The sequence below is a fragment of the Morone saxatilis genome, unplaced genomic scaffold, assembly GCF_004916995.1.
Source record: "Morone saxatilis isolate NCDOM2014 unplaced genomic scaffold, NCSU_SB_2.0 Contig1, whole genome shotgun sequence".
NCBI classification, from domain to species: Eukaryota; Metazoa; Chordata; class Actinopteri; family Moronidae; genus Morone; species Morone saxatilis.
Window position 1 is genome coordinate 11,788,437 of NW_023339651.1, and position 20,457 is coordinate 11,808,893.

A 20,457-nucleotide genomic window follows, 5' to 3' on the forward strand; every position below is an offset into this window, starting at 1 on the left:
ATTTACAAAACACGTGAACAAAGTGCAACAAGAACCAAACAACAAACTTCAGGGTGAACCAAGGCCAAAACAACAATACCAGAACATACTAATAATAAAACTAATAATACGACCAGGGCCGTAACATGTATGCGTATGTATAAAAGAGGCATTTCATCTAATAGCCTGTAGATAAAAGGATAAGCCTGGTTGCTGCAGTAACATTAAGTAGACTGTGTCAATACTTCGATATCAAAAGGTCAACACACTCATGGGATTCTTCCTCCTTTTACTGCCAAGTCTCAGTGACAAATAATAACTTTTCCCCCATGACTCAGACCAGGAAAACCTTTCAGCAGTAAACAACTCTCAGTGGGTTGACAAGAATTCACCTGAAACACCTTGCTTCATCTGAGCAGCAGCTGCACCTCCTTTAGTGATCCATCTGTGATAATTGACTTCATTATTTTGCAGCAAGTTGTGGTTGGCATAAATCTCTTAAGAAATGCAATGAATTGATTAGGACACTGTACACCTATAAGATTATGACTACCAGGAAATAAAAAGAGTATATTGAGTAGGACCGTGGCACAGCCTATCAGGTCAGATAATAGCAGATACAATTTAAAAATAAGTAGGTGAAAGGGTGAATAGAAGTGATTTGTTAAAGAAAACATTACGGCAATTGTTCCGCTTCTTCTGATTACACTCAAACCAGTTTTACATATTAGGTTCAGTTCACTTGTCACAGTGAGTACTGCTTAGCTTGAAAACAGTTGTATAATATCTTCTGTGGTCCCAGGAGGAGCTTTGTAATGTTTGAGATACCAAACAGATGAACAGATGTCACCAGCTTCCTTCTTGTTTTTTTTTTTTCAGCCTGGGCTTGGAGACGACAAATCTATAACAGAAATCCTGCGTTAGAAACTGAAAGGCCTAGACTTTGAATGACGTGTTCAAAGAGAATCTAACAAAAAAGATCAAGTAGGATTGTGGGAAGTTTATGATCCAGTGTTTTTATTTTTTTTTTTATATAAATCATACTAGTCAGAATATCTTTGCCTCTTTTGGTTTTGATTTTTCTTTCTTTCTTTAAGTTGCTGAACACCTTTTAAGAGAACAAAGGATTGTCATGGCAACCGGCGACTTCACCCAGGTTAGCCTGTTAGCTTAGAGCTCTCCTTGTTTGCTAAAGAATCACACCTAACAACTTCCCAGTCTAAACTCAGTTTATTATTATGAATCATTCAGATTTGCATATCCCATATAACCTAAAGGTAGATACCTAACTATACACACAGTTGTGGGTTAAACTGTTGCAAAGTTGTGGTTACAATGATTATTATGAATGAGTATTTTATCGGCCTATTGACCCAAGTTATTGAAATTTTTTTTTTATCAACTGCAATTTTAATGAGTGGTCATGATTATATGCACAAACATACATATAACAATACTTTTGAAGTCAGTTAACAATGTGAAATAGAAGTATGAAAAAATAGCTAATTGGAAGCACATTTGTGAGAGATATAAGCTGTGCTTGTCATATATTAAACAAAGTTTTACAATGTATTACCAGATGAGAATCAACGTTGTATACATTTTTTGTATTAACACGTGTGAAATTTTACTGTAAAAAATCAATTATCATACATTTGCAAATTACACAAGTGACGATAGATGTATTTTTTCTAGTGCATTCATACAGATTCCTGCCACTAAGGTTGACCTGTAAACACTAAAAAAAACTAAAACTGTGTTACAATAATGCTCCAACAAAAAAACTCGCCTTAGCAATGTGTCATTATCCATTTTGCATTGAAAATGTACAGTAGGCAGTTCATTAAATAAAGGAAAAGATTTTTTTTCCAGCTCTCTTGAAGCTAAAAAAAAATATCCAAAAGTTTAAAACCTAATATGTTTTTGTTTTCCTGTGAGCTGTCAGGTTCACGACAAGCCCTAGGTAGTCCTCATGTTGCTGGAAAGGTATGGACAGCCAGACAGCTCCAATCCTGAGCGTAGTACCTCGTGCAAATACATGGTGACATTAAAGGGTTGCTCAAAGTAGAGAAGCAACACTCCTGCAAAACAAGGGCAGGGCATGAGTAAAGTCAACACTGAGCTACATAGCATTTCCCAATATATTAAATAATGACGCAGTAGCATCATACTGCACAATTAAACATCAATGTGTTGTGAGAAATTAGAATTCTTACTGAAAGAGGGACCCAGTGAGCTCATCAACAAGGCCACCTAAAAAAACATACAAACGTAAAGTAGAGTTGACTAAATAAACCAATAAACAATAGTACATGCACAGTATGAATAATTGCTACCAGTATTTACCTGGTGTGCAGATCGTGTCACACAGTAAGGGGCAAATGTAGCAGGAAGAGCATCCCTGGAAGACAACAGAAAAGGTTCAAATAAGGAGGTTCTTGTCCCACTAGATATGCCTCCTTTATGTAATACACAATGTATTATTTAGAGCATTTTAGACAGTGGGGGTGCTTACTTCACAGTGGTCACAGTGATCTCCCTCTTCACAGGGGCAATTGTCACAGTTATTAGCGCAATGCTGAAAGATGGAGGGGACACACCATGTACAGTTATGATTAGTCTGATCTATTATCAGGGCGGTTTCAACTTAAGATGAAAAGCTGTCAAAGTAGGTTATTACTCTAAAAAGGTAAAAGTAAACCACCATGAAAGCTTATTCATTACTGGAAAGATTTAAATCATCATTTTACCTCACAGATGGAGCAAACACTGCACAAAGAGCCGGGGTGGAACTGCAGCACATCAGCAGCGGGCTCCTCTTCACTTGAGTCCTCTTCGTTTTCTGCTGCGTCATCACCCTCAGGCTCATCTATATAAAGTCGACACAGTCAGCGACAAATAAGACCTCTAGGGCAAAACGTCGTATATTGGGTGTGCATATCAGCCAGTAAGTAACAAGAAAAATTAGGTAATTTATAAAAACATGTCACTGCGACATATTTCATCCACTAGAGAGCACTGACAACTCTATTTTAGCCATGCTAGCCGTGTAGGTTCATTGCCTGGAGATTGCAATGAACCTCCACTTCGGTCCAGACTGAAATATCTCAGCAACCATGAGATCGTGGTGCAGACATTCATGATCCCCATGATGAATCCTAATGACTGTGGCGTTCCCGTGACCTTTCCTCGAACACCACTGTGAATTTCCCATTTTTAAAACTTGGTACTTGGTCTTGGTCCCAAGAGGACGAATTGTAATAACTTTGATTACAATACACCATCATCGGTTCAGATTTACCAATACTACCAATACTTTGGTAGCATGCTAAACAACAGCTTGCTATTATTATCATTGTAAGAAAGAACAGCAGCTCACAGAACATCTAGCATGGCTACAGACTGTTACATTGTTAAATGACCTATTTGGTATATATGTATGAACAATTCATAAAAATATATCTCAGGGATCTGTATCAGGATTGCTGTATGTGTTCAAAAATATACTATTGGGTTTGGGATCAGTATCAGCCTCAAAACCCTGGTATTGGTTTGGCTATAGCTTCTACTTCATGTCAACTGTTAACTACATCAGAGAGCATGAAATCAATATTATTAGTGTCAGGTTGTGGACCTGTTATTTATGTTAAAGGCTAATATTCTATCACAATAATATTTTATGATTCAGCTGAGCGAACAATTTCCAACACAGCTGAATAATAATAATAATAATAATAATAATTATAATAATTATAATTATAATAATAATAAGTGGTTGCATTAGAACTCGGCATGAACACCAGTTGAGACAAAAAAAGATCTTTCTTCTCGTTCTCATTGTAAGGAAAGTCAGTGATCAACAATCTATTAGTCTGACTTTGGTGTGTCGGCTGTAATCAGATTTTAAAGCCTGGGAATTTAGAAGGTTAACTAAATGACTGGGTATTCTGGCTTTGGCTACTCAGTAATTATTTTAACTTTTCATTTTAAACGTCTTTTATTTTGGATTTACATTCTGTGTGAAATATTGCTTCTGTCTGAATGTTGTTGTTTTTTCTGAACTCACATACTTTAGCAGCACATTACCTGTTTGGGGGTCTCAAAATAGCCACATTGGTTCAACAAAAGGCACGAACGGTTTAGCTACCACACAGATAAGCCGGTCTATTTCAGGACTGATATGTGTGACAGTGTTCCTGCAGTAGCTGCAGTCGGCCAAACAAAGTCAGGAGGCAACTGTAGAGTCAGGAAACACTCAGTTTGTCATTCTTACTGAATAAAAATATTATACTGAATCACTGCATAGTTTAGTGAGTTGATAAGAAATAAACATATTAAGAATATATTAAAAAGAAAACAATATATTGAAAAAGTGAGTATACCATCATCTTCCTCTGCTTCAGTTGTGTTCCCTCCCTCGGAGTCATCCTCAGCGATATCCTCCTCTTCCTCGTCCTCAGCATAATCAGCCTCCTCTTCCTCATCTAACTCCTCTCCTTCAGTTGCCTGCTCTTCCTCTTCCTCCTCTGTTTCCTCCTCTTCTTCCTCATTTTCAGCTGCAGCCTCCTCCTCCTCATCTTCCTCTGCTGCTGCCTCATCAGCCTCCTCTTCTTCAGCATCGTCCTCCTCTTCCTCATCTGCAGCTTCTTCCTCTTCCTCCTCCTCTTCCTCATCTGCGGCTTCCTCCTCTTCCTCCTCTACCTCCTCTTCCTCTTCTGCAGCTTCTTCCTCTTCCTCCTCTTCCTCAGCAGCCTCTTCCTCTTCTTCTTCCTCTGCTGCCTCCTCCTCTTCCTCTTCCTCGTCCTCCTCCACAGCTTCATCCTCCTCCTCAACCTTGTCTTCCTCAGCAGCCTCCGCTTCCTCCTCGGCAGTCTCATCTTCTTCCTCCTCAGCCTCAGCCTCCTCTTCTTCCTCCTCAGCCTCGGCCTCCCCTTCTTCCTCCTCTTCTTCCTCCTCTTCTTCCTCCTCAGCCTCAGCCTCCTCTTCTTCCTCCTCAGCCTCAGCCTCCCCTTCTTCCTCCTCTTCTTCCTCCTCTGCCTCCTGTTCATCAGCCTCTGAATCATCATCTGACTCTTCCTCGTCTTCGCCATCTTCCTCCTCTGCTACCTGTTCCTCTTCTTCACCAGCTCCATCGTCATCCTCAGCGGCTTCACCCTCGTCGGCCACAACCTCCTCAACAATTCTGGCATGGAGGCCTTCCTCACCCACTTCCTGGGCACTCACGACACCAGAGAGCGGGAGCTGGGATGGGCACAGGAGAACCAGCAGGAGCCCCACTACCCAGCCTTTTACAGGTGCCATTTTGGAAGACGTACACAGTTAAAGACCTCTTCTAGAACTACAAATCCACGCTGAATAAATGTCTCGATTCTGTTCCTTCCACCACACCAAAAACAATCGATTGGTATTTAACACTAATAAAACATCAAATCCACAGAAAACGTAATGGAGCTGCAGGTGATTCACGGATATTGTTCAGATCTTTGCTCAAGCTACAGAGAGACGGGGAGCGGAGGCCCGAGTTCACAAGACTGTCAGAGCAGTGTGCCAGCCTTGTGCTAGAACACAGAGGACACAGTGGAAACACAACTGGGTGTGTGGTGTAGTTGTGTGGCTGCGTGAGTGACAGAGGCACATGTCCGGGAAGAATGCTCCTGATGCCCTTAACCCAGAGTATTAGGGAGGTGGGTGTGTGCATGGGGCTTTTTGGACTGCAGGAGGGTGGGGAAAAGAGAGGTCAAAGAACATATGGAAATGAGAGGGAGGGAGAACTTCAATTACTTACATCAAATCATTCCAATAAGTTGATGTGATTTTACTCAGATATAAATTTTGTCATAGTGCTAAACTATTTGAGGAAAGCAACACTTTATGTATGTTAATATATGGATACAGATATACACATATATGTTCGCACCTTTATGTGTTTAACTGTTCATGTCTGTTATTTATTACTTTATTATTGTTTTGTTTCATTTGTTTAATGTTTTTTGTATGTTCTTTAATTGTGTTTATTTGTAGGAGCAGCTGTAGAGAGAAGGGGGATGACATGCAGCAAAGTGCCACGGGTTGGAATTGAACCCAGGCTGCTGCGGTAAGCTACCAGGATGCCCCTATTGATGTTTCTACAGTCAGGAAATTCTAAATGAGACACATTAAAAAAAACAGATGATATTCACGCACAGCAATAACTGACTGGAATCTTTCTTCTCACCTTAATAAAGTTGTGTAGTGTAGTCAAGTGCACTAATGGACTACTTGTCTTTCAACTGAAGCGTCTATTAAACCTGGATACACTCAGGAATGCACAACTGCACATTTAAAGGCAGAACCATTTGAATAAAGGCCTCAGTGGAGATAAAGATACACAAAATATTACGAAACAGCTTGCAGTATAGTCAATAACAAAGTCAATTAAATTACCAAGGGGTTAAACCAATACCTCTCAGACGCCGTCTCAACAGCGAAAGTAATATTTGCTGGCCAATCCTAAAGCAGAGGAGGACATGTCAGAATGAAATATGGAATGGATGTAAATAGAAGGAAATAGAGATGATGGCTGTCTGCACGTGTGCAATGTGTCCATGGGGAACTGACATTCCACAGAAATGGTACAGAATGTTTTTATTGCAGGGTTTTGAACACAAAGCCCAATGAGACAGACAGGAGGATTAATTTTCAGCAGCAGAGCAGGTTGTGTGAAATGAAGAGCGTTTAAATCCGAATTCCTCAGTAACTGAGACATGAGGAGTGAGACACACATGCTCACTTACATGGGTACATATTTGCACATGCAGCCGTCATGCAGCGAGGGAGCAGCAAGGCAGAAAGTGATGACACCGCCTCTCTCAGTGTGAGCCGCTGCTGCGATTGACAGGTGGCCCAGCCGGCTATTTAGAGTAAAGGCTCCTTCAATAGCCCTGCTCCACTATGTGACCTTCAATAGAGCTCGAGCATACTGAAACTCTGCACCATGGTGCACCTTTCACACTATCCATACACCATTCTCTCTACATATCCAACTACCTTGCTCCTATGTTTTAATCACACATTCCTTCAGTGATTCTCTTGTTACATTAACATAATTTAATGCCATATCTAGTTCAGTTTTACTTCCTTTGTACCAAGCATGTTGTACTTTGGCTCCATTCACAAATATTTCATCCACTAATGTCACCACACCATGCTTTACCCTTAAAGGTCTTTTTGTCTCTAGGGACTCTCCACACTTGAGCTCCATTCATCATCAAATGAACTTTTTTGCTTTCTTGCCAAAAGTCAGATAAGAAGACTCAAGGAAACAGATACTTTGGCTGTAAACTAAGTGACGCTTTACAGTGCTATCATTCTCACTCTGAAAAAAGTGTTTCTTAAAATGTCAAACTAGCGTTATTTCTTTAACAGTAACAGTAAATTAACACATTATACTGTAAAAACTATTTATTGAACAGAATAAAATAATGTAGCAACACAAATACATGACATAACATTTAAGATTGTTAAAAGCAACCATAACTCCATAAAGTAACTGAACACAAAATTATTACAATGTGCACTTTATGTGATCCCTGTAAAACACATTATAGTTTCAATATAACAGTAAAAACAAATATAAAGACCTTTTAACAGAATTCCAGCAGTAAACGTACAACAATAAGACATATTAGCACTGGCGAATAAAATATATATCATGCCACATCAAAAATACATACACTTGATTTTGGCATTTTAATAAAATTGATTGCACACTTCAGCTTTGTACGTAATCGATACTGTACCAAGTAGTGATTCCTATTGTTTAACTTTTTTAAGTTCAGAACAACTGGAACTATTTGGTAAACAAGAGTCCAGTGATAAACATGGCTGGCAAAGAGTAAGACTGGTCAGTTGGTGACAGCCAGTGTAAAAGCGCTTTATTCTTGTCTTTTACAGACCCTTAGCAAGTGAAGGCATCACGAGGCTGAATCAGGCAGAACTGGAAGAAGAGGGGACGACGTCTGTGTAGAAGAAGACATCAAACAGGGTGAGGGAACAAAGTATATGACTCGAGGCAAACTATCTCAGAAACACGTCAGTCAAGCTTAGTGAATACAACTTTCATGTAACTTTCATGTCACATTCATATGACATTACTACACGCACACTGTTCTTTTTTTGTGAAGATATTATCTTCTATTTTAGAAATACCTCTTAATGTAGGTGGAGGCCGAGGAGGTTTGAATGTGCTGCTTTGGGCCAAAGTATCCACGATCCAGCTGAGAGCATTTGAGCAATACTCCATCTGAGACGGAGGATCAAAAGAACCACATTGACATACAGTAACAAGACATCTGACGGAGGGATCGGTCATTTTGGAAACAATGCAGTAAGCCTGTATTGTAAAAGAAATAGCACGGCACATAACCCCAGACCGTTGTCCCTCTCCCTTTCATTATGCTAAGCTAAGCTAACAAGATAAGATAGGTTACATAAATGATCTTTTACAGCAATGCCATGTGTGTATCACAAATGGTACAGAATGATAAACAGAGAAATGCTCAGTTAAATGTTTTGAAAAAAGCGCTTTCATTTTACCTCATTCTCCAGAGTCCTCAGCCTGTGATCAAAGTCCCTGCTTTCAGTCAGATGTTTAACCACACCATCCACTCTAAAAAAAGGAGACATTCACCTCAGTATGACTGAACCAAAAAATAAATAATTTCACTGCTACAGTGTGGGTGTAGGAAGGCGTGCTCACTTGACAGACATCCGTTTGAGCCTTTCGGAGTCACTGCTTTTCTGGATTTTGTTCTGGGCAGTCAAGAAGTCCTCCTTCTGAATGGTCTCCCACGTCATTAGCCTGTTAGCCGCTTTCCCTGTTAACTGCAACGCTGATAGAAATAATATTTATCATTATCATTCAACTCGGCGGCGGTGTTATTGAACCAAGCAGAAACAACCATGGCTGAGATGAAGCCAATGAGGAAGTAAACAATGATCAGATCTGATTCAGCTGTTATTTGCTGCCATCAGTGGAAATGCATTGAGAAGACGCTGGAGGCATTTAAAATGTGCAACGTTTTTTGTTTTGAACATCCCAGTTTGCATTTGATGTGCATTAGGCAGTGACTTTATTACACTGATTAGAATCCTGTTCAAATACTGACCAAAGTGGTGAATCTTGATAGAGGGCACCTTGCGGATGTTCCTCTTGATAAAGAGATTGATGTGAGAGAAGATAATGAAAGGAGGCGCCAGGGAAGGACGGGAGTGGTACTCTACGATCAGGTTGTAGCGCTGGAACTTCCAGTAGATGTCGCTGTTAGCCTGCACTTCAGAGAAAGTATTGCTGTGTGGACACAAAGAGAGCAGAGTGTCAGCACGTCTACAAAGCCAGACTACTGATAAGCTAGACTGATAGACGTTACTGTCTTCATTCTTTACCTAAACATGGCGATAAGCAGGTTGATGAGCAGGATGTTTGTGACCAGTAGATAAACAACCAGCAGAATTACCACCAGCCAGTTACTATACACAACTCTGCACGGCTCCTCGCCGTTCTGAATCAATGTCATGTTGTCTGTGCAAGCCATGTCCCACGTCTTCCCCACTGGGACACACAAAAAATGGAAGATTAAAATATGCCTTGTCTTTTGATATTATATAAATCTGCTATCAGGTTATAATAAGAGTGAATTCTAAATACTGTGGTGAATTTTACAGTGAAGTTACAATGAAATTAACTACAGGTTGCAAAAGATACACTATTCTAACACTGCTTTGAATCTGTGACTATTATTATTATAGTGACATGATGCACTTGTACCATCCATCTCCTCCACAGGAATCTGTCCAAAGATGTGTAAGTACGGTCTGTAGAAAACCCGGCGAAAGATGCGATCTAGGCTAGGGTCGTAGGAGTAAAGCAAAGCCTGATTGGCTACTCCGTATGCCATGAGCCACACCCCCAGGAAGAAGAGGAAGAAGAAGATATCCTTAATCTGAACAGAAGAAAGTTGTCTTTCAGTCATTATAATCCAAACATCCTGCTAAGTAACATGGGTATAATGTCAATTTATGGGAAAGTTTCTCACCATCTTGCCAACAATGATGATTTTTGGTCCCAGCTGTTTGTGAATGGCAAAGATGTGAATGAGACGGAGGGTGAAGACCATGAAGTCCACACACAGGACCTCCCGCCCAAATTCATATGACCACTCGAACATCCTGAAAGACAGAGTGAAACAAATAAACAGAGTAACAGCACCACCCAGTGGTCAAATTGTAGAGTAACTGCACTAAGGAAGACTTTGAATGGTCAGGAGTCAGGATTTATGGGACACTAACATAATAATTTTTATCATGTTTTTGTCTGATTCGTGTCCACTATTGAATTCTCTGATACTTAAATAATATATTCAAACTACTAGAAACTCAATAAGTTTTAACTGTGCATCCTGTGAGTGTGACCTTGTGACACAGCTTGCATTACACTGCTCTGTTTTAAGGGGTCCAGAGCCATTGAGATCAAAATGGGATTTCATACATTTTGCATAACCTAGCAGTAATATATAGCACAGACTGTCGCTGTGCGCAATTGTTGTCTGTACCTGCAGATTAGTCCTATGATAAACAGCGTGAGTGCAGTGAGGTCACACTTGTTCCACAGATCCTGAATGTACACTCTGATCCTCTGACGCCAAGCCATCATCCCCAAAAACGTCTTGGAGAAGAAAACATCAACCAACTTAATAGATCCATAAATGATACACAGCAATAAACACAACAACATCAGATGCCAAATAACTCTTTAGGTGTTGATTGATTGCAACGACTGTAAATTATTACATATTCATTATCACATTTTGCATCCACTTTTGCAAGATAGCAAAATGTCTCTCCATGCTTACCTGCCGGATCTCCTCACACACAATGGTGAATACCCAGAAGTACAGCACATACTCCGTGATGGCCGGACCAGAGGGCGGCGGGGGCTTAAAGTCCACCAACAGCACGTAGGCAAACAGCAGGAGGAAGAGGAAGAACATGAGGACGTTGCCCAAAAACGAGGTGACAGGGGCAAACCAGAACTGACGCAATCTTGACACTATGAATGGACGCTTTGGCGGTCTGCGAGAGTGGGGTATGCCTGTAAGGAGGTCATTGGACATGAATTAATAGCTGGTCACAGTCATAACAGCTGCTAAAAATGTGTCATTTGTGCAATCTCAACACTTTTTCAGAGGTGCTACATTTAAAGTGGACTTACCTTTAATGGTTGCCGTCCTGGGACTGTGCGATCCTTGCTCATCAGCTTCACTGGTACAACAATGACACATTATTATTGTAACACACAAGAACATTCATTCTATGCTAAACCACTAAAGAGTTAAAGAGTTTTACATGTGCTTAATGTCCGAGAAAGAGAAGATGGTGGTGCCATAAAGGCTGTCGCTGTCCCTGCCCAGCCAGTCCTCGTTAGATTTCTCCTCCTGCTCTTGCTGATATTCGTCTTGTTTCCTGTGAGGTGGAGTATGTTGTAAAGTATCAGCTTTGAAATATCAATCTCCTGAATGCTAATAACAAAGAAATAATACTAACATGCATTTTACCTGAAGGAGATGAGGTTGGTGTAGCAGAGGACTGGGCAGAAGAAGGTGAGCAGGAGCTTCCACACCTCCGTGTTCCTCTTCATGTCACCCCACCAGATCTGGGACAACAGAGACTGGAGAAAGAAGAGAAAATTTGTCTGTTTGTACCAGCTGGATGTGGCTTGTGTTGTATTGTATATTGTATCATTATTACTGAATTATGTGCTGTTATTGCAATTATGGTAACAATGTAAAGATGTTAAGATGAAAAGATAACAGCGGAAGTAAGCTTTAGCTCGAGCTGTAACATAAAACACAATTAAAAAAGGCCTATGGATGAACAGAACGGTCACAAGGAAGTCAGTGACTTGGGTTCCATTGTTGTCTTTTCGTCAGTCACACAGGTGTGGAAATAGTGACACACCTGTACTCCATCATGGCTGAAGAAAAGTCGTGCGTCAGCACCCATGCCCATCTGGAGGCAGGTGGTGCCACCCCAAACTGGAGATTTCCTAATCAGCAGGGTGAAAGAGCGACTCTCATTGCTCCGATAGCAAGAGCTGAACACGTCTGAAAAGAGGAATAGACATGTGAATGAATCATCATACATGGGGCGTGCATGCAACACTTTATTTGAAAAAGTTTTTAAATTCCTGAAATACCTGCCTGTTAATAAAAGATATCTGGGAAGCTAAAAGCTAAATCACTCTTGTGATACATAATTTACTCATAAGGAGTGGCCTAATAAGAGGGAGCAGAACAATTAGGGTGAGTAACTCACTGTTGATCATCATTGTCTTCAGTTATAGTTTTAACATTAAACATTTTTTGAATGTTAGTGGATGATGTATTCACCATGTGCCAGGTTCTCAAACTTCTGAGCCAGCTCTTTCATGGACAGTTTGGTCTCAGTCTCGCCCTCCAGCTTGGACAGCTCCCTCAGCATCTTGCAGCCACTCAGAGCACTTAGCACCGACTCCCCTGCCTAGGAGAGACAATAGTATTTTGCACTGAAGCTGGTGGTCTACTGCAAACAGTTCTGGGGATGATTTCAGCAGGAGTTTATAGGATTGTCATGTGCTTATTTTAGAACATTTGAACTGCAGCAGAACATTTTTACAGTTTTACCATCTCCCAGAAGAAAGTGGCCATGTTGCTACGATTCTGAAGGACAGCCCAGATGAAGAGTGAAGCCCAGGGGTAGAGGCAGCGCTTCTCTCGATACCCGCAGCCTCCACGCAGCAGCTTACTGGCACGCTGGAATGGATGAAAAGAAGAAGGGGAGGGGGTATTACATTCACACGCACACACTCTTGTAGAACCAATAATTTATTAGCACTGACAGAAAAGTTAAGAATACCCTAAGAGCTCTCCTCTTTGATGAGAGCTGTTCTAAGCCCAAAGCATCATAGTAAAATGGCTGGCAGACGTCACCAATTAACAGTTCCAGGACTCCTGCAACCTGAGGAAAAAAGGGAGGGGGTAGATAAAGAAACAAACAAATGTGTGTGTGTAAACTTTCACTTTGTTTTCGACTGTACTCAGAACAGAAACATGGATTTTTACTCATCAGAAAACCCACCTCAAAAAGGCTGATCTCCATCCCCGGGCCACTCAGCACCTCTGATGCCACCTTGTCCTGTAGATTTGATGTGGGTACAGCAGTTGCAGTTCCTAGACGCTCCACTAGATGGCGCTGGAGTAGCTGGTAAAGCACCGTCCCATCAGCCACAGAGCGGTAAAGGCTTTCCAGCCTGCCGTAAGTCAGGTAGTCCAGGATGTTGAGGCCATTCTCGGTAAAAAGACGCACAAACTGGGGCTTGTTGTTGATCAGGGCATCTGTCATGGGATCTTCCAGGTCTTCATACTTTTTGATTGGATGAAGGTGATCTTTTATTAGACAGATTTCAATACAATACTTCTTTTTAGCAAGCTAATACTTATTTGATACCACAAATGCCATTGCAAGGCAGGGCTAAAAGTGTTTAATTCTGTGTTACAATAATGCATCTACTTTAGAGTGGTAGTTTTTCTCTGAATGTAACATCTGATGTGATTTGTATTCCCCCCCTCACCTTCCAGTGGATATTTCCATTGAAGAGTTCACTCTTGGCAATGTCAACCCTGTTCCATGTGACTGCCAGCTTCAGCTCTTCATTGTAAGGGCTTGCATCGACTGACGCACGCTGCTTGCTAGCTGAAAGACACAGAATCAAACCACAGAACGTCAATATAAACATAAAGCACATGTATTGCCACCTAAAATGTTTGCAATTTTCAGAATATGAACGAGTTGTGTGTACCTCCCACCAACGCTTTGAGCAGGACTGTGTCAAAGTCATTGGGGGCCTCATGCTCTCCGTGATAGATTGTGATAAAGTCTCTGTTCTGGTAGATGCTCAGAGCCTGTAGACCCGGAACAAGGAGAAAGAAGACAAGAAAAAGAGGAATTTTGAATGCTACTGAGAAACAGAATAAAAAGCAGATAGATAGTGAAGATTTGGCAACAAAGGGTATTGTCCAATCTATGATATCAGCATGCTGAGTGATCAGGATATCTGACATTTAAAGATTATATCAGGGCATTTAAAGTTAAGCATCAACAGTAACAACTGATCAGTAAATAAAAAAGAATAAGATAAAGAGTGTGTATGTAATCGGTCCCTTGTTCATCAACAGAACAAACTGAATTCTGGGCACTGATTACGTTACTGATTGACTTAAACATTAGGGCACTTATAAATGAGTCAATAAGCATCCGCACTTTTTCAAGTCTGCTTGTGGTGTTGATGTTACGTCATACTTTTCTAAAGCTGCAGCTGTGAGGAGGGTGTGTTGGGAGTGAAGAGAGGCGGACAGGTATTGATGTCGCTGTGCTCAAGAGATCTGGAGGGTTGGTATCAGGGACAATCAAGGTTTTTTTTTTTTTTTAAATGTATCTTTATTGGCTACATACAATAGTCAAAAGCCAATAGTTTTTCATGTTTTTGTGTTATAAAAATAACCACATTAGGCCATGAATAACAGTCGGCAGTCAAAGGGCCACCAAGAACATTTGAAAACATGCAAGATTATTAATAACCAGTAGCTGCTGAATGTTCAGCTTCTTCCTGTTCTTCCTGTCAACAATCCCACAACCACTCAGTCCATGCCGCTTACCCGTTCAACTAGTTTTTCTGACTCTGCTTCAGAAGGGAAGTGCTTCTTAACCCGTTCTGCCACTCTGTCTTTCAGATCCACATTGGAACTGGCCTCGCCATTTCCCTCATTGGAAGACTGGACAACTGGTGCCGAGGACAGATTGTCCAAGACGTCGCCCAAAAAGTCCGCCAGGCCTCCTGAGCCGGCCAGTACCAGCCAGGGCATGGAGTTTTTCAGAGAGAGATCCACTCTCTGACAGAAATTAGGAAAAGAGAAAGAGAGACATTTTATTACAGAATATAGGGACATAAAATACAATTTTAATCTTAAAACTAATCATTTCTTTTTGACAATCAACCAACATAAAAAAGCAGTGACTGTACCTCCAGCATGCTCGCCTCGCCTGATACCAGCATACACAGGACAGGGATGTCAATGCTGCCACTGCCTACAAATATACAAAAACTTTTAACCTACAGTGCATTGGTACATTATTTGTTCATACTGAATTCACTTTAATGCAAACATTATGATCAACAATATAACTGCATATTTCTCTCATAACACAGGAGCTTAGAGAGAGCACAGACACAGAAAGAGCACCCTGTTACATTTTGGACAAATCACTGCTTGATTTTACATGTTGAAGAATGGTGTCTTGAAGAATTCTTGCCATGGCATGCAACGGCTTTCATCCAGTAGATACCAGAGGATCCACTTATCATCACATGCAATAGTAAAGGTTAGCCAAAAGAGGGCCAAGTAGCTTGAAATCAGGGATGAACGTGAAAGAGTGTTTATGGTTGAAAGAGGACTGTGCCATTTCCATCTTCTTTACATTCAGTTTAAATAAATACATTCTTGGAATATATACAGGAGAACTGCTTTCTTTAAATTATTCTATTCTGATTCAATGCAAAATATTATATTTATCTCTCACCGCGGATGCCTGTGCGCTGGTGGGAGATGTAGTCTTCCAGTTTGGTCCTGAACCCCCTCTCTCCTCCTCTGCGCTCCACACTCCCATCGTCCACCAGCAGGAAGGCCTGGTAGTTGTTGTCCAGGCAGCAGGAGTCCCGGGATGTGTTCTGGACATAGTACTTCGCAGGAAAGCTGCCCTGCAAGAGGAAGAATCCAGGGATATGATATAGCAGAGTTTCTTCAACGAAAGATATATACATTTTCCTTACTTTTTAACACTTACAGCTGAACTAGCTGAATGTAAAGCCCAAGGTGGGGCTATAATACAGAACAGAATTGCCCCCTTTAAACCGAGACCCTTAATTTTTCCCAATAAAAAAAAGGCAACTAAAAACTTAATTATAAAAAAAGAGAAACAAAGAAAACTAGAAATATTTTTTAAGGGGTAAATAAATTAGTAAATACAGTATGTGAGTGTCTGTACAACCTGAGGGTTGACCAGCTGCTGTCGGTTGTGCACCAGGCCCCAGGGAGCGATGCCCAGCGCCACCACCTTGCTGAGGGAGACCGAAGAGGCTGCAGCGGCATGATCCCTCACTGCCTCTCCGACACATCTGCCAACGCCTTCGCGCATGCCTGCCGTCAAGATCCACGCTCCTGGGTGGAACAAAGAAACAGTGAATGTTAGAAGAGAAGAATAATTGTTTGTCTGTTTGCTTGTTTTACTTCTGTAATATCAAGTAAATCATTAAAACATATTCCACCAAACTCCTGGATTTGATCTGATGTAAATTATCTTACTTATGTTTTTATCATTTGCATATTATGTTTTATGTTTTTTGCCAGCTGTTTTTACAGCCCTGTGCTGTATTCTTTACCTTCCCCACCATGTTTGCAATAGGGCCAAGCAACCTGCGTCTATGTGTTCCCCCTTGTATGTCCATGTCTACGCCCTAATGTTTTTACAGGTCTTATCTTTGCTTTAATCAAGAGAACAGCAAGTTAAAGTGACCTCAGATGACGGGAGAGCAGTATCACTGTGTGCCACCTGCACTTGGCACAGTAGCCAAGAGGAAATGGCCATTGTAGTACCAAATTAGGGTCAAACCCAAGGGAAAAATATAGCGTAATGGTACTACATTCTGTAACAGCTGGATTTTTCCAACTCAAACCAACATGAGTAGTTTCTGTGTCTTCCAAGAAAGTGTTGAATCATTATTTCACAGTATTAAGTTACGTAAGTTATCACAAAATGGCTTGACTTCATGTGAAAAATCTTACACAAACAAAAATACACAATATTAGTATGTATATCAGTCATGAAAAAGTTGATTCTGTTGAATGACAATATATGTGTATATATATATATCTATAGTATCCATATAGATATACTATATATATACATATATATATATATATACACACACACACAAATAATATAATCACCTTGAGGAAGTAATTGAATCTGAATGAATCTGATGTTACTCAATGCTTTGCTATAAAAGGTATACGAAGCTAAAATACCAGTTAGGAAAATGTATCAGCTGTAAAAGAGTGAGAAAAAATGAGGACAGTGAGTAAATCAATATAAGGCTATTAACATAGCTTCAAACAGACCAAAGCATCTGTCCCTATACTCAGGGCTTCTGCAAGTTGTTGGTGATTACCTATTAAGACCTTTTTAATACCACATAGAAGGCAATTTGATGCCTGTTTCACAGTATAGGTTGGTATGATGGAAAAGCAGTAGGGACAATACTAGAATTACTCATTATCATATTTATTATTTGATGTCCAGGCAGTATATAACAATAATTCCTAATGATATGATCCATTTTTTTATTTTTTTATTTTATATATTTTTTTATTCACGCAACCTGGTCCTGGATAAGTGGCAGAAAATGGATGAAAGAATTAATGAATGAACCGTCTTTTTTAAGTAAATAAAATTTACTGTTTTTTTAAGACTTTTTAAGCCTGAATGGTTTCACCCTGAAACACCAGTCAAAATATATTAAATGTTATATGCCATGGGGAACAGTCTGTAAAATCATGACATCACATGCTGAACATAGACAAACTGTTTCATAAGTTGAAACTAATCAATATCAGTAATACTGTAAACTGTGTATATGAGTTTCACAATATGTTTAACTGGCGTGTAACCTATGACCCACCTTTACAGCAGTGTTTGAAGTTACCGTTTCATGGTATGTTTACCTGTGCTTTGTGAGGCTTTCACCAGTCCCTGACGGAGGACCTCCCGTACCCAAGTCTTTACCTTTGTCCTGCCTTCTCCACCCACTACAGAAACCACCAGGTTGGGTGCGGGAAGACCCCAGTGGGCTGTCATCAGTGTGTAGATCATAGACGGAGGCGTGTCCCATGACAGACGCAGGAACTGAGATCCCCATGAGAGACAAAATGGACTTGAATGGATTTTATCGATTACAAAAGGAACATAGTTCAAAACCTATGACTTAAAAAAATAAAGAATTGTGTAATCAATCAGAGAATTTTATAATCAAAACCTGTGTTAAATTATGTAAGTGTTTCAGATTAGTTAGGACAAAGCAAAGGATTCTCAGTACAGATAGGGGACGTCAATATCAGTGCACTGTGTCTGGGTGTAGGTTAGGAAAAGCAGAAGTATTGACTACTACAGTTCTTGGTGTATTTGAATCATTATGTGGCTCACTTTAAGAGGCATTTGTCTTTAAAACACATATTTTATCATAACCTCTATAGAAATAAAGCATTTAAAGAAAGAAAATGTATCAGGCCAACAATAAGTCTACCTACATAGCTATGCCTCTTGCTGGCTCCTGCAAACTGCAACTCTCCAAAGGCGTCGGTCGGGTATTCAGAGGAGTGCTGGGCGCTGTCCCAGTGGTTGACAATCGCTGTGCTGAAGTAGTCACCGAGAGCCACAGAGGCGTGGGCATCTCTTGCACCCCCACACTGGCACAGCGCGCCATTACTGTGTGAGGTGAGAGGATAATTACATGTTACAAACACATCATTGTTTGTTGCATCACACAGTCAACAGGGAGACATTAGTACCCTCAGAGGAATGTGTGAGTTCACCGTACCTGAAGGAATCTTCCACAAAGGTGGTGCACACTCTTTTCTTGATGATTCTGGGGATCCAGTTCTGTAAACATCATCACAACAGGTGGATTAACTGAATTTCTATGCAAGCTGTATTTTAAAAAGTGTAATTCAGACCCTACCTTTCTACGTCTGGAAATCATGTGGCCACAAAGTGTAGTAAACCATTCAAATGAGAAAGGTTGACTTTGGCTCAGAGAAGTACCTGGTGAGATATGCCGTGCCTAAACACCTGACTGTGACTTCTGACGTGGTGCTGCAGTTTCAGCTCCAGTTTATAAATGTGTATGTGTAAGAAAAGGGAACGTGTGTGAGGCTGCTACTGTGTGAAGATATATTCAGTGCATTCTGCAGTACAACTCCAAACCTACATGTCAAACTAAGGGCCCCCACTGGTCTCTTTACAACTTGAAACTGGACTGTACACTAAAAAGAGTTTATTTATTTGAAGAAATTAATTGTTTAATGCACTGTCACATCAAGAGCTATGTAATAATGTGTATGCCTCACAGGGCATTTTGACCATACACCATGTTCAATTTGGGCTGGCACACCTAAACGGAACGCAGCCATTATTAATGTTAGTTTTATTAGCTACACCTGTGCTGTGAGGAGGACAGAGCCACATTTTTGTTTTCATCTCATTTTATTCATCCTTTGGCTGTATCACGGTATTTAACGGTGGGCTCCGTTTGTGGGCTCCGTTTGTGACAGCTTTTAGTTCATTTGAAGCCTAAAAGCTGTGTAGTGCTGGTTAAATGTAGTGTGCTATCGTTAGCTCACCGTCGAGCAGAAGCTACGTACAATAATGGGCGTGCTCTGGCTTTTGTTTTTACAGTCATTCAGCTAACTAAACGTAATGTAAATAACGTTAACCGGCTCCTTTGTCGTTACTAGTTGTAAGTTGTAAAAACTGTTTAATGTGTCTCTTTCCGCAGCCGAGCTAGCTGAACTTCCTCCGGTTTGACAAGTAAACACAGTGACAACATGACATGAGCAGAAACTGGCTTTAACGACAGCCAGTTTCTGCTAACGCTGGGGCTACAGTGCCTTTGGTTAACCAACAACAGGCACCACACTGTGAGTATTAGTCATGTGTGTACCATTTGATTCATCGTCCGTCACTGTGACTCTAATTATCTAACTTGCGTCACAACTTCCACTTTGTACACTCTTAATTTGTTACTTTTGTCAGTGCTTTAGTCCCCAAACACCAGTACAGGATCACAACAGGAGCAGAAAGAGTGTAATGGAGAGCCTACCCACCTGGTCCTTCTCAGATTTACAGTCTTTGTCAACTTCGTCTCCTTCTCCTCCTGTGTCTCTCATGGTTTTTCCTCTCTGTTTGGCTCAGGGAGAGATGGTAGTGAGGAGGCGGGGGACTCTAGGATTTCTTTCTGATCATTTTCCAGTCAGTAGGCTAATTTACTGGGTTGCTTTGAGCATGTAAATGCCACTGTCTAGGGAACTAACGTTAGGTGCAGAGCAAACAAACAGGTTAGGGTGTGGTTTTTTTTACAAGAGGCAGACAATTGGCAAATACAGTCCTCCAAAGGGGAAATATAGGAGGGGTTAGTCAAAACCACAGACACTTGACACACCTGAGCTGGGCCAACGCTGATTATAAACCTTTTACAACATGAGTTCATCTCACTGCTAAGACCCTTCCTCCTCCCTCCCTCCCTCTCTCCCTCTCTCTGGGTGAGTGATATCACATGTTGTTGAGATTGGAAAG

General features: G+C 40.8%; 2 protein-coding genes across 3 annotated transcripts; both read right to left on the reverse strand.

The window, feature by feature from the left end:
• Positions 1–1,193: 1,193 nt before the first annotated feature.
• Positions 1,194–5,588, reverse strand: LOC118335714 (cilia- and flagella-associated protein 251). 2 transcript variants are annotated; one of them, XM_035672141.1, is made up of 6 exons: positions 4,362–5,586; positions 2,730–2,848; positions 2,495–2,557; positions 2,326–2,380; positions 2,196–2,232; positions 1,194–2,060 (listed from the first exon to the last, which is right to left on the reverse strand). In XM_035672141.1, the coding sequence occupies exons 1-6, from the start codon at positions 5,278–5,280 to the stop codon at positions 2,039–2,041; spliced, it is 1,215 nt and encodes a 404-aa protein (XP_035528034.1). In that variant the 5' UTR covers positions 5,281–5,586; the 3' UTR covers positions 1,194–2,038. The 2 variants fall into 2 exon arrangements, with proteins under 2 accessions (XP_035528034.1, XP_035528040.1); XM_035672147.1 differs by lacking the exon at positions 1,194–2,060 and having other exon boundaries at positions 2,192–2,232; positions 4,362–5,588.
• Positions 5,589–7,404: 1,816 nt separating this feature from the next.
• Positions 7,405–20,209, reverse strand: LOC118329844 (transient receptor potential cation channel subfamily M member 4-like). Its single transcript, XM_035664173.1, has 28 exons — positions 19,989–20,209; positions 18,704–18,765; positions 18,414–18,591; positions 17,832–18,012; positions 16,099–16,268; positions 15,631–15,808; positions 15,074–15,138; positions 14,709–14,942; positions 13,853–13,955; positions 13,625–13,746; positions 13,132–13,416; positions 12,910–13,011; positions 12,678–12,806; positions 12,405–12,534; positions 11,974–12,119; positions 11,571–11,683; positions 11,362–11,478; positions 11,228–11,277; positions 10,869–11,107; positions 10,569–10,681; positions 10,053–10,185; positions 9,785–9,959; positions 9,403–9,568; positions 9,126–9,307; positions 8,717–8,849; positions 8,554–8,626; positions 8,167–8,260; positions 7,405–7,976 (listed from the first exon to the last, which is right to left on the reverse strand). Exons 1-28 carry the CDS (start codon positions 20,049–20,051, stop codon positions 7,945–7,947), a joined length of 3,768 nt encoding a protein of 1,255 aa, XP_035520066.1. The 5' UTR covers positions 20,052–20,209; the 3' UTR covers positions 7,405–7,944.
• Between the last annotated feature and the right edge of the window lie 248 nt (positions 20,210–20,457).

Excerpts from the sequence above, each read along its gene's own strand:
- LOC118335714 (XM_035672141.1), bottom strand. The coding sequence starts at position 5,280 with ATGGCACCTGTAAAAGGCTGGGTAGTGGGGCTCCTGCTGGTTCTCCTG. Across the intron at positions 2,381-2,494 it reads ATCACTGTGACCACTGTGAA|GGATGCTCTTCCTGCTACAT; the intron begins GTAAGCACCCCC and ends GTTGTCTTCCAG. Across the intron at positions 2,061-2,195 it reads CTCACTGGGTCCCTCTTTCA|GAGTGTTGCTTCTCTACTTT; the intron begins GTAAGAATTCTA and ends CTTGTTTTGCAG.
- LOC118329844 (XM_035664173.1), bottom strand. The coding sequence starts at position 20,051 with ATGAGAGACACAGGAGGAGAAGGAGACGAAGTTGACAAAGACTGTAAA. Across the intron at positions 18,592-18,703 it reads TTTGTGGAAGATTCCTTCAG|TAATGGCGCGCTGTGCCAGT; the intron begins GTACGGTGAACT and ends CACCTCACACAG. Across the intron at positions 13,012-13,131 it reads TGGAGATCAGCCTTTTTGAG|GTTGCAGGAGTCCTGGAACT; the intron begins GTGGGTTTTCTG and ends TTTTTTCCTCAG.